The 12,840-nt window shown below is 44.4% G+C and overlaps 1 protein-coding gene across 1 annotated transcript in view; it reads left to right on the forward strand.

The window, feature by feature from the left end:
* Positions 1 to 12,165, forward strand: part of SH3GL2 (SH3 domain containing GRB2 like 2, endophilin A1) — a 50,682-nt gene extending 38,517 nt beyond the window's left edge. Inside the window, exons 3-8 of the mRNA XM_008689815.1 lie at positions 1,432 to 1,575; positions 2,458 to 2,591; positions 4,642 to 4,800; positions 6,555 to 6,658; positions 8,267 to 8,397; positions 10,441 to 12,165. Of these exons, the coding sequence (XP_008688037.1) occupies positions 1,432 to 1,575; positions 2,458 to 2,591; positions 4,642 to 4,800; positions 6,555 to 6,658; positions 8,267 to 8,397; positions 10,441 to 10,640 (872 nt within the window). The 3' untranslated portion in view covers positions 10,641 to 12,165. The remainder of the gene's footprint in view (positions 1 to 1,431; positions 1,576 to 2,457; positions 2,592 to 4,641; positions 4,801 to 6,554; positions 6,659 to 8,266; positions 8,398 to 10,440) is intronic.
* The last annotated feature ends 675 nt before the right edge of the window (positions 12,166 to 12,840 follow it).

A 12,840-nucleotide genomic window follows, 5' to 3' on the forward strand; every position in this document is an offset into this window, starting at 1 on the left:
GTGTGTGTGTGTGTGTGTGTGTGTGTGTGTGTGTGTGTGTGTGTGTATGCAATGGAATATTACTCAGCCATAAAAAGAATGAAATCTTGCCATTTGCAATGACATGGATAGAGCTAGAGAATGTTATGCAAAGCAAAATAAGTCAGAGGAAGACAAATACCATATGATTTCACTCATATGTGGAATTTAAGAAAAAAACCCAAATGAGCAAAGGGGAAAAAAAGAGGGAGGCAAACCAAGAAACAGACTCTTAACTATAGAGAACAAACTGATGGTGACCAGGGTGGGGGTTGGGGGGTTGGGGGGCTGGGTAGGAGGATGGGTGGGCTAGGTTATGGGGATTGAAGAGTGCCATTGTGATGTGCACCAGGTGTTATAGAGAACTGTTGAATCACTATATTGTACACCTGAAACTAATATAACATGATGTTAACTAATGGGAATTTAAATAAAAACTTAAAAAAAAAAGGCCTATTTGAAACAAATGTTCAAGATTCACTATTAGCCACCGAGTGCTGGAAGTACATTTGCTGTGATTCTGTCAGGGTTTCCGTGCCATTGGGTCCTGGGCAAGTCCTGGGCTGATGTACAGCCCCAACTCTAATTATGAGCCTGAGGAAACCTAGTACCCGAGCGTCAGGACATTCTCCTTCACAGAGTGTTATTAGCAAAGCTTTTTCTCCCATTAAAACTGGAATTGCTTTCTAAGCATCTCCTTTTGTCGAAACAAAAGCAAAAAAGAAATCGAAGTGCTGTCTTTGTGGCATAAAATGAATTCTCAGAAGCCATTATGTGCTAGGGAAGTGATTAAGCCTTTTTAATGAACACGATATTTCTGTTCTTCATGGGTCTGTTTACCATCAGAATCTTAGCTGAGCAGTGATTTTGAAAATAGGGGTGTACGTGAAACTTGGCATAAGGCTCTCACATTGCAAGAATTAACAATTTCCCACTTCTGTCCGTAGATTCCTAGAATTGAAACATAAAACTGGAATCCTAAAACTTAGAGAATACATAATTCAGGGGTTTTGAAAATGCTTTCCGTGGGGCCTCCCAGCTCCACAGACGTACTGCCAGGGCCACTGCAATGAAGAGAGGATCGGAAGGGTGCACAGGAAAATGGGGAAGAGCACGTGACAGTGGGTGGGATCTCCCCCCAGAAGAGCTTTGCCTTTTCTGTTAAGTTCCTCATAAGATATTGAGAGAAAGGGAAAGTTCAGTGATGAAAGAAAAAATGTCTGTGTATATCTGTCTATGGGCCACCCCCCTCCCCCATACTACAGATGAAGACACTGAAGCTGGGATGGAGAAGAGGTCATTGTCCGTCGCTGAGCTGGTTTCTGGACCAGTTAGGGCCCGATTCTCCATCCAGCCCCGTCGCCACTGTATCACGTAGCCTGACGTGAAAGTGATTGTTCTGTCTGCCTCCAGCTTCCAGAGCTAAACTCAGCATGATCAACACCATGTCAAAAATCCGCGGCCAGGAGAAGGGGCCAGGCTATCCGCAGGCAGAGGCGCTGCTGGCGGAGGCCATGCTCAAGTTCGGAAGAGAGCTTGGAGATGACTGCAACTTCGGTAATGAGTGCTCTCTCGCGTGTCCGTTCTTTCATTTGTCCACGGGGATTTCGTGCCAGTAAGAGACTCTGCAGGACATGATTCCAACCATTTTATATTTTGGTTCTCAGTTTTATGTCTTAGAGACACAGGCCAAAAGTTTGTCTTCAGAGTTGTTTCATCAGTTTTAGTGTGATTTGTTGTAGTTTTGTTTACTTACTTTTTCCCCAATGAGATCCCAGTCTTTACAGTAGCCGATGGACATATCCAGATGCCTGGAAACTACTGTGCAGTGTACCCGGCATAACTGAATATTGAGGCAGAGAGAACAGTCAGCATGATTTAACACCCTGCCCCATGAGCTTTGTCTTCAGTCTCTGCTCTTGTGTATATGGTACCCAGTTCTGTGGCCCTGGGTGAATTCCTTCACCTCTCTCTCCTCCGACACTCAGTCACCATACAAAAAACACTTCTGTTTCACTCCTTTGTGATGGGAGGTCTCAGCTAGTGACTGTCCTTCCTGTTTGAACCCTGCTCTCTGTTCCTAGTATTTGCTTTTGCTAAATGCATTGGCCTTAAATGGGTTCCCATCTGGAGAAAGCCAGTAATGACAAGGGAGGGCAGGGAGCTTCCCCAATTGCTTTTTAAAGGACAAGCAATATTTTATGTTCTTCATAATAAGGGATACCATCCCCTTGGTAGCATTGTCTCTGTTATACTGTATGAACCGTCTTAGGTAGAAAATACAGTGTTCTCTGGAAGGCATTATGTATTTCCCTTCATCTTGGCTGTCTTCACAAGGCAGGCAGTAGTCCCTGGGTTTTCACCTGTGGTGGCCCGATTACTGCATGTACATTTCACCTTTGTCCTTTAACATACAAGAGACTCATTCTTCCCTTGCAGGCCCAGCACTTGGTGAGGTGGGGGAGGCCATGCGGGAGCTCTCGGAGGTGAAAGACTCTCTGGACATGGAAGTGAAGCAGAACTTCATTGACCCCCTTCAGAACCTTCATGACAAAGATCTGAGAGAAATTCAGGTATCTGCAACTGGTCCTTTGGGAAGTGAGTGGTTTGGATATACAGATGTAGGTGCCCTTTTTCCCCTCAGAAAACTTTTTTTTAAGCTTATCATGTGTGGTGAGGTTTGAATTACAAAATAACCCAGCAAGATAAATTGAGAGAAACCAGCAATGCAACACTGTATCCCACTATTATGACTGTGCCACTTACGATATTACATTTGACTTCTTCGCATTCAGTTTTCAGGTTATCAACCTTTTTTTCTCCAGAAGAATAATATCCTTCCCTGGTACTACCCAGTTTGAAGAATTATGGCTTCCTGGGCTGATTTCACCCTCTGAAAGCCTAGCTGTATCAGTTGTTAGCTTAGGTAAATTGTTATACTATCACCCTATAAACAGGTGTTTTCATATTTTCATAGCAGTTGTTAGGACTGAGGGAGAATTACCATCTTCTTTATAAAACACGTAGAGCTGTTCCAAAGAAATAAAGTTCAACTGGCTTTACCTCCAACTAGGTGTGTAGTGTTTTCTCATTCATTCCTTTGACAAATATTTGTTGAACCCCTCTGAAATTTCACTTTATTGTAACATGGTCATCCACAATGTGTAGTCCCCTAAATCTCTTTATTCTAGCCTGAGTCTCCTTCTTCCTATCACTTGCTCAAGATTAGAGTAGTAAGTGGCAGACTCACTCTTCATCTACAATATTAATCCTGACTCTAATACTCTACCCTACAGTTGACTATAAGTTAAAATGTGTTATAAGAATATCCCTTCCAAAGGAACAAACATTTAGCCTGGATCGGGGCATGGTTGGGAGGCAGGGTGTACCATGGGAGGGAAGGTCTAAGATATTTTCTTCCTCTTTTTCTTCTCATTTCTTTACTACTCCCAAATCTGTTTTCATCTCCCTCCCTTTCTTTCCATACATGCCCAGGATCAGGGAAATCTAGTGTTTTCTCCCACCCATTAGTAATGGAATAGTATAGCCCTTAGAATAAAAAATAATAATTTTTAGCTTTGGGAAATGCCTTTCCCACTTTGTCACTAGAGGATTGGGCAGAGGCTGGGTGGCCAGGCAGTGGGGAGGATGCGAGAAGGGATTGAAGAACACTATGGGGCATTACACCCCATCTAGCATCCCTTCTGAGTTAGACTTTTTCCACTGAGTTTCATCATCTACCAAATGGTAAACTTAAACTTATCAGTGGTACCCGGAAAGCTGTGTCAATCAACAAGGGTAAGTGTTACGATATAGATTCCTGCGGGCACCTGGGTGGCTCAGTTGGTTAAGTGTCTGCCTTCAGCTCAGGTCATGATCTCAGGACCCTGGGATCAAGCTCCACATTGGGCTCCCTGCTCTGCGGGGAGCCTGCTTCACCCTCTCCCTCTATCTGCCACTCCACCTGCTTGTGCTGTCTCTCTCTGACAAATCAATCTTTAAAAAAAAGAAAGAAAAAAAAAAAAGATATCGATTCCTGGACCTTGGCCCTGGATATTTTAATACAGGTGATCAGTAATCCATATTTCTGCAACTTAAGTGATTCTCACAGACTGGTTTCCTCAAACATAAGCCCTTTCCAGCATTAGAGTGCTAGGACTCAAAAAGCGAAAATGCCAGTCTTTCCCACTTCTTTTCAAGGAAAGTGTTTTTCCCCTACTTTCTCGTGAGACACCATTTCTTTTGAAGATGGGGATTTGTGGGTTTTATGTACCAGTGCTTTCCATGTGGGTGGCCATATGCACACATTCCCAGTTCTTTAACGGGACAGAAAGACATATTCCAGCTTGGCTTTGGCCCAGCAAAGGCAGAAAATAAAGGGCACTGGTAATTCCCAAAATTTCTCTCTTGCTCTTAATTATTTTTAAAGATGCTTCTCCACATTTAGCCTTTGGAAGCATTTGCCCCACTGTTGCAGAGTTTTTTATTCTTTTGGTGATGTGATATTTTAGAACTTAGCCTGTCTTGTCTTGGAAGCTAAATAGGCATGACGGAGAAGTGAGCTATAAGTAGGCCTTTTCCATGAATGCTTTCAAAGCATATTCCTGCCCTGGACTTTTCCAGCATCATCTTAAGAAGTTGGAGGGTCGACGCCTGGACTTTGATTATAAGAAGAAACGACAAGGCAAGATTCCTGATGAAGAGCTCCGTCAGGCTCTGGAGAAATTCGATGAATCTAAAGAAATTGCTGAGTCAAGCATGTTCAATCTCTTGGAGATGGATGTGAGTGCCTCTTCTGTGGTTTCCAATTTAATCTTGTTATTGAGGTTTAAGATTATGTTAAAGGGTTGTTTAATTTAAAATCTTCATATCTAACTCTACTATGTGGTAAGAACTTTGGTAGATAGTTATTTCTTTAAAATAATTTGAAATAATAAAGTAGATCAAGAAATGGTAAGGGTTTTTTTTTCTGTATTTCCATGGTTTAATTTAGTGAGATATTTGTCTTAATAATCTTAAAGAATTACCAATAGTGAGAAGATGAAGAATGTTTCTGATGGTCCATGTAGAAGTCCAGTAGCTTGAAATACTTTGTCAAAATATAGGGCAGATTGACTTAATACTATAAAAGAATATCGCCTAAAATGCATTTAGAATTGAGGGTTCAGTATGGGTTAAGATGTTCTATATTTTGAAGTAAAGGTGATATTTTCTTTCAAAAACTAATTTCAATTGAGATTGATGATTGTAGCATAGATACTGTATTTGGGGTAATGTAGTTTAAAAGCTGCTTTTACATTTCCAGTGCACCAAATTATTATTATTATTATTATTATTATTAATTTTAGAGAGAGGGAGAGAGAAGAGGGAGGGGAGGAGAGGGAGAAAGAAAGGATCTTAAGTAGGCTCTATGCCCAGTGTGGAGCCCAACATGAGGCTGCATCTTATGATCCTGAGAGCATGACATGAGCCAGAAATCAAGAGCCAGATGCTTAACTGACTGAGCCACCCAGGCACCATGCCCAGTGTGCTAAATTATTAGTCATGACTTTAGAAGTTATATTCTGTAGAGTTCTTTCAGTCTTGTAGTCATGAGGACTTCCGACCACTCATGTAATAAAAAGCCTGCTAACCGGTTTTCAAGTTCTTGCTCACTCCCGCCTCTGGCCCTATCAGTTGCTGACCAACTTCTTCCAAGGTGTTTACAGAGCCTTTACGTGCTTATGACTTAACTGCTTTGCCCTGACTGGTGACAGGGGAGGCGTGTTGAACATATCTGGACTTTCCTACCACCCAGAGACAGTGTAGGTTGGTGTTTCTGTAGAACAGAACTGGTGTCCCACCTGCCTACCGAAGAGGAATGCTATAGGCACGGGGGTGACCTGAATGACAGTGCTCCTTCCCTGCACCCAGGGCCCCATTCCATCCCCAAAACTCCTGGGACGCCTTTGCTGACTTGGAGGACGATATTCAGCGAGATCACAACCCGAGACACAAAATGAAGAGTACCTAAGGATGTCTGGAATACTAGGGCTGAAATGAACCCAAGATGTCACTTGACCCAACCCCTTTACGTTACAGATGAAGCTGAGAGATGACAAACGATTTTCCATCCTACTACCCTGCTTCCATGCTGCCTCATGTGAAAAATCAATATTCACATTTTTATTAACACAAATGTATTAACAGCATGGAAAACATGGGGAGCGAAGACTCCTTTGGTCAATGTCTCTTTTTCCTATAAGAAATCAATAAAATTAGCCAAATCCTACCTGAAATTTGGTAGCTAAGAATGAGATGGTTCAGTGAGAAGTGTGTGATCTTTAGAAGGATTCCTGATAAAGTGGCTTCTCCTCATGGTACTGGAATTTCCAAGCATACAGATGCTTTTATCCTTAACTGGTGTGGGACCTACAGAATCTCCAAACACTGGGCTGTGTGTCAGGGGCAGCTCTGTCATGTGCGCCGGGGTAGTAGGAGTCGTTTAGGGACGGTGATCTGGTAACTGAGGTGTGATCCCCCCCATTGGCCTGCAGATCGAACAGGTGAGCCAGCTGTCTGCGCTCGTCCAGGCCCAGCTGGAGTACCACAAGCAGGCCGTCCAGATCCTGCAGCAAGTCACCGTCAGACTGGAAGAAAGGTATCTCACAGTTCCTGAATTTTATCTTCCCATTTTCTTCCTCTGAAAGGATGGGTAAAGAAATCGAAGTAATAAGAATACATTCAAAGAAAAACTTCTGCCAAAATTCCTGCTGATCTTACCTAGGCACCTTGTGGATCGTTCGTTTTGATTTTCTTGTGTCTTGTGCTTTGTCTTCCTTTGTTCCATGGACTCTAATCTTGTGTTGATGAGAGGTCAGTACTTGGGTTGTATGTTGGCTGCCACAGATGGGAAACCAGGATGCCACCAAGGATAACGGCTGTGGTTTGCTGAGCAGGTGTTCTGTGTGGGTACTGAAGTCATATCATCATCAGTCTGCTGACAGCCCTGTAGCCTAAGTTTGCTCAGCCTCTCCTACAGGTGGAAGGCAGATAAAGTAACTCGCCCCAGCTCACACAGCGGTGCAGCGGGGGTTTGCTGGGCAAGCAGAACCTACCTGAAAGCCTGTATCTTGTCACAGCATTTCTCTGAATGATGAGCAAGTCCTCCGCCGTCAGAGAGACAGCTTCCCTATACCTGTCCCTCCTCCTCAGGTGCACCCCACTGCCGGACAGAGGTCATTTTCTTTGTGCCCAGGTCTCCCTGGAGTTGCAGGGCACAGCCCGACAGCTGGAGGCAGAGGCCGTGCACTGCCATATGTGTCACTCTGCCCGTCTTTCCTCAGTGCCCCCTTGTGGGAATGTGTCACACTCTGGAGCCTCTGGACACATTTCAAACCATGTGCTTCAACATATTTAAGAAATATTGTGTGTCTTTGTGACATCTGTTGAGCACAAAGGGCCATTTGCCGTTTTTTTTCCCCTCTGATATATGTTCAAAGTCAGGACCGTTCTCTAATCACCATACCTTAAACTCTCCCCACCCTTGCACGTCTGCTGTACACGCTGCTTCATGAACACTTGAGACTGTGGGAAATACTTAGGCATGTGGGGAAGACATTAATTGGCCATACCTTTCCACTCTCCTCTTGTCTTCCCTCATTTCTTTCCTGCTTCTTGTGTCTCATACCACTCACTGGTCTCAGGGCACACGGTATTTTCTCCTTCCAGACCTTCTCAAACTCTTAAATTCTTTCTTCTGGAAAGGACTGTTCATCTGGAAATGACTCTTAGCTGTGTTTTCTCTCCTTGCATAAGCCTTCCCGTGGACAGGAGGACTCCTGCCTGCTCCCATGCCCGTGTTCCTGTAGCATTCTGTGTCTCTCCATAACAACACTCACTGCCATTTCTGGTCCTCAGGAGTTTACGTTCTGTCTCCCTTACCAACCATCAGCTGCTTGAGGGCAAGAACTGTGTCATACTCATCTTTGTGTTCCCAGCACCTACCAGAGTGCACATTTGCAAAGTGAGCTCTGAATAAATGAGGGAGGAAGTGAGGGATTGAGAGACAGGCCGAAGATGGTGAGGGTGGGACCACAGAAGGACATCGCGGAAAGCAGAGACATACACAGAGAAGAAGCCTACAGAGGTTTTTTTTTGAGATTTCACCTGCTCCATGTTAGTAGCCTTCCTGGATGTTACCGCTTTTCTTTTTGCTTCTTAATTGGCTCCATATTCTTATTCCGCCTCCTTTTTCTTTTTAATGCAGAATAAGACAAGCTTCATCTCAGCCTAGAAGGGAATATCAGCCTAAACCACGAATGAGCCTGGAGTTTACAACTGGAGACAGTACTCAGCCCAACGGGGGCCTCTCCCACACGGGCACACCCAAACCTGCAGGTAAGGAGCTGAGACCGCAGACCACCATGACACAGGCCTTGGATACACCCTGTTGACACTTCCTCAGAAATTCGAGGCGCAACCCAGTCTGGCTGCACAAGAACTCTACCTTGATACATTTCTTGCAGGATGGTTTTGTCAGGTAGAAACTCTTTTAGAACACTCCTTCCTTCCTTTCTCATTGATCATTTCTTTCCCTCCTTTTCCCTCTTCTCTCCTCTAGAAAACTTCCTTTGTATGTCCCTTTTTCTCCCACTGTCCATCATCAGCACACATAGTCATCTGCTAAGTAACACATTTGACTTCGTCCTTCCTTTGTGGTGTTAAGTCACCATAACGCGTCAGTTTGGTGCCGGGAGCGCCATCTTTCTTTCTGTTTTCCCTTCTGTGTTCCAGCACGCATGAGGGTGAACGCCCCGGCAGGGCGCGCACAGACTCTCACATATAACCCACAGCAGCAGCTCCAGCAGCATGTCCGGCTGGCGTTCTTGTCACCGGAGCATATGGGTGAATGTGTTTGTAGATGAATGTAATTCAGATCTCAACAGCAGCTAGCTTTCCCTCTTCCACCTTCAACCAACTCATTATGCCCTGGTAACTGAGGTTGGTATAGTAAAAGCTGAAATTTCTTTTCTATCAAGAATATTGATGTATACCCAATAATATGTGCTTTTAGTTGGCATCATTGCTCTCCACCCCCTATACACAGATTAGGTAAAAGCCTGTGCTTGAAACATTTTCAACCTTAACCGTTTGCTTGGGTGAAGAAGTGGAAACGATCTTACACTGGGTACAGACTTCCAAGAAACGCAATGTCTCTTTTCCCTGGAGTCCAGTGCTTGATGTTCTGTAGCAGGAAAGGTTTTATGAGGTGCTCTCGGGAGACAGGGAAAGAAAAAAGTAAGGTCTGTGGTGACAGTTGGCGCTGTCTGCCCTTTGTGCTCACCTCGCTGCTCGGAGCCCCCGGAGTAGGATATACACAGCAGCGGCTCTTTGAAGTTAGCTGGCTGCAAAGACTAGTCACTAGTTGTGATGAGTTCGCTTCTTCCTATTCAGAAACCAACCACATACTTCACTCTTCTTGGGAGACTTGTTCATTTTGTGCTTTCTGAAGGTAAAACAACAGATGGCATTATTCCCCTTTAAAGTCATGCGGGTGACACAGAGGCCGTATGCACGCATCGGAGTTTACGCGCCCATGTGGATGCGTCCTGTATTAAATATAGATGGTCATCTAAAACAGATCACTTTTCAGATACAATTCTGTTCGTTATTTTACTCAAGGCAGACAGAGTATGTTATTTTTTGTATGCCAGAACACCCAAGTACTCATCCTTACATATGCAACAGTTTACCAAGGGTAAGTTATATAATTTTTACACAATCTCGCTTAATAGCCACAATAGTAGTGTGGAGTAGGCTCTGTTAGGTCTAATGCTAAGCAAGGAAACTGAAAGGGAAGTGCCTTGTGCAAGGTCATTCCGAATATGAACTTGAACCCAGCGTCTTATATTGTTTTGTTTTTACCACATTACAGCAGTTTTCCAGAGGTTGGAGTATTTATCTTTACAAAGTTAGAACTGTACTGTTATTCTGAGTTTGCCAAGCATTGTCCATGTAATGAACTTGACTCTTTCATATGTACAGAGATTTTAAAATGCTAACGTGGAAAGGATTCTGACCATATTCTATTAACCTAAATCTCATTAAAACTCCATAAGTCACTGGGTCTCCCATCTCTGGACATTGTCAGGAAGGCAATCCTCAGTGGACGGTGTTGCATGTGTCACAAGCATAGATGAGGCCGTTTTTCATACTGGAAATGGAAGCAGGCATCCAACAACTTCCAGGAATCTGAGAAAACTTCTGAAGACTGGTGAAGGGCAGATGCCACGCAGCGGACTGGGCACTAGCCACAGGAAAGAGGAGTGAGGGAGGAAGCAAGGGGGACAGCAGGCCGGGCAGGTTAAGCAGGTGGTGGTAGGTATGTGAGTTAAATACCCCCTGTCTTTCTGTGTTCTTCTCTTCTGCTTTCACTTCCAGGTGCCCCAATGGATCAGCCTTGCTGCCGAGCTCTGTACGACTTTGAACCTGAAAATGAAGGGGAGTTGGGTTTTAAAGAGGGTGATATCATCACACTCACTAACCAAATTGATGAGAACTGGTATGAGGGGATGCTTCATGGCCAGTCAGGCTTCTTCCCCATCAACTATGTGGAGATTCTGGTTGCCCTGCCCCACTAGGATGTTAGGCTGGCAGGCTTACCTCCTCTTGACCCAGATAGTTAAGTTTAACCACTGCTTTGGTAATGCTGCTTACAACACATCCCAAATGCAGGCCGCAGTGGTCCAAGTCATCAAGCCCCACCAAGTATCTTTGGTTGACTTGTGTGATCCCACAAGAGTCATGGTGATGGGTGGTATCTTCTTAGGCTGGCGGGCATGGCATGTGCTTTTTAAACACCATCTGAGGCCAGCCAGTAGTCACTGAACTGCTGTTTACACAGTTCTCAGGAGGCTGTGGCTTCTTAGAATATGACCATGAGCCACATTACAGTAAAACCATCCTACTGAAGATACTATCTATCACCCGGGGGCCATCTCAAGGTCTCAGGTTCTCCATTTCAATAGGAGATAGGTCTTGCTTTCCCATTGTCCCCTCCCGGATATGTCAGTCACAGAATTGTGGAAGAAAGCCTCCCTCACCAGCAACTTGTCGTGGGGTCTGAATGAGTCAGTCCCTTGATGCTATCGGTAGGAAAGTGTTGAATGTGAGTTAAAAACCTTTTCTGACAATAGTCACTTTTGTTCCTCCCAATTATGCCTATTTCTGAGGGACAGCCAGTTTTCTTCCCTCCCTGCTCATAAAGCCAGAGGGGAGCTCCCGCTGTATTTCTAAGTAAGACAGTTAGCAGTCAGCCCGTGGTAGGAGGGGCTGAAGAGAAGAGATCCTCCATTATAAGGAAATGGGAAAACATCTGGTTTCCAAGCTTCAGTTTCTTGCCGCAGAGAAACCACGTATGTATTTAGGCCATTTCTGAAGGTACAGGGACGAGGGAACAAATATCTTCACTTCAGTTTTATTTATGAATTACGGGCTTCATGAGTCCATTTGGCACAGAGACACAAAGAGAAAAACATCAGAAACCATTTTTCCACTAGTTCCTAGACCAAGACACAGTACCCGTCTTTCCTTTCCGCTTCCACCTTGTGTTCTTTGAGCATCATTTGTGCAGATTCTGCCCTCAATGAGGACCAAATAAAGATGATTTTGTGCTTAGCAGTTTAAGATGTATGGCTGCACATGCGGAAGTGTTTCCCACCTCGGTCATTACTTTTATTTCCGTCCCTTCTATCCCACTTTCTTGTGTGTACAGCGCTGTGTGTAAGCTTATGAGTGGCTTTTTGTTTCTGGGGGTTTTGGTATCAGTCACGAAGTCCTGTTAGGTGTGCAGAGTTCTATTTATCTAGCCGTACAGATTCCTTCAGAGGGTGACGTGCTGCTTCGGATGAGCTGCCTGCGGTAGTGGGTCATGTGGAGTGAAGGCAAATCTTACTGCTTCATGTATAAACCTCTTACCACAGGAAGCATCGCCGTTTCCAATAAATATTGCTGAAGACACAACCAAACGCTCTGGTCCTTTATTTTGTGTCAGTTTTGGCGGGGGAGGGGTCTCACTTCAGTCTCCGTGGTCTCCTGATGCAGCCAAACCTGGTTCCGACATCAGATGTCCCTCTCTGGCAGCAAGGGAAGTTTCGTTAGCAAAAAGTCAACGAGCCTGGACACTGGAAACTTGCTGGTAATCCAAGGAAGAAGGGAACTGGGGAGAGAGGGTAAGAAAGTGGGGAGAGGAAGTCTTCGAGAAGTCACAGGAGATATCATCAATGGTGTGATACAAGAAGGATAGAATGTTCAGAGACACAAATAAAACATATCATTTCAACCAGACTTTTGTTGTCTTTCGTGCTTAAAGAGAAGGAAATAGGGAAATATAGATTGGCCAAAGCCAGCATTCTTGTGTGTGTGTGTGTGTGTGTGTGTGTGTGTGTGTGTGTTTCCACACGCGTGCTCACGTGTGAAGGTGGGGGAGGGGAGCTGTGCCTACAGAATATGTATTTCCTGAGCTTCTGAGAAAATACACGTGTTTTTTATATATTGGGTGCCCTTTGTATTCTTCCAGGCTGAGGCTAATAGTCCAAATATTCTGATCTAACATGAACAGGTTTAATCTAATATATGAAGTTCTATATGTGAGCTGCTCTAATATGAAAATAATATTTTTGCCAGCTACATGAGTTAGGGTATTACAGATCAATTCTTGAAACCAATTAGAAAAAAAGCAATTTGAGGGGCGCCTGGGTGGCTCAGTCGTTAAGCGTCTGCCTTCCGCTCAGGGCGTGATCCCAGGGTCCTCCGCTGGGAGCCTGCTTCTTCCTTTCCTAC

This window comes from Ursus maritimus, unplaced genomic scaffold, assembly GCF_017311325.1.
Source record: "Ursus maritimus isolate PB19 unplaced genomic scaffold, ASM1731132v1 scaffold_17, whole genome shotgun sequence".
NCBI lineage: Eukaryota > Metazoa > Chordata > Mammalia > Carnivora > Ursidae > Ursus > Ursus maritimus.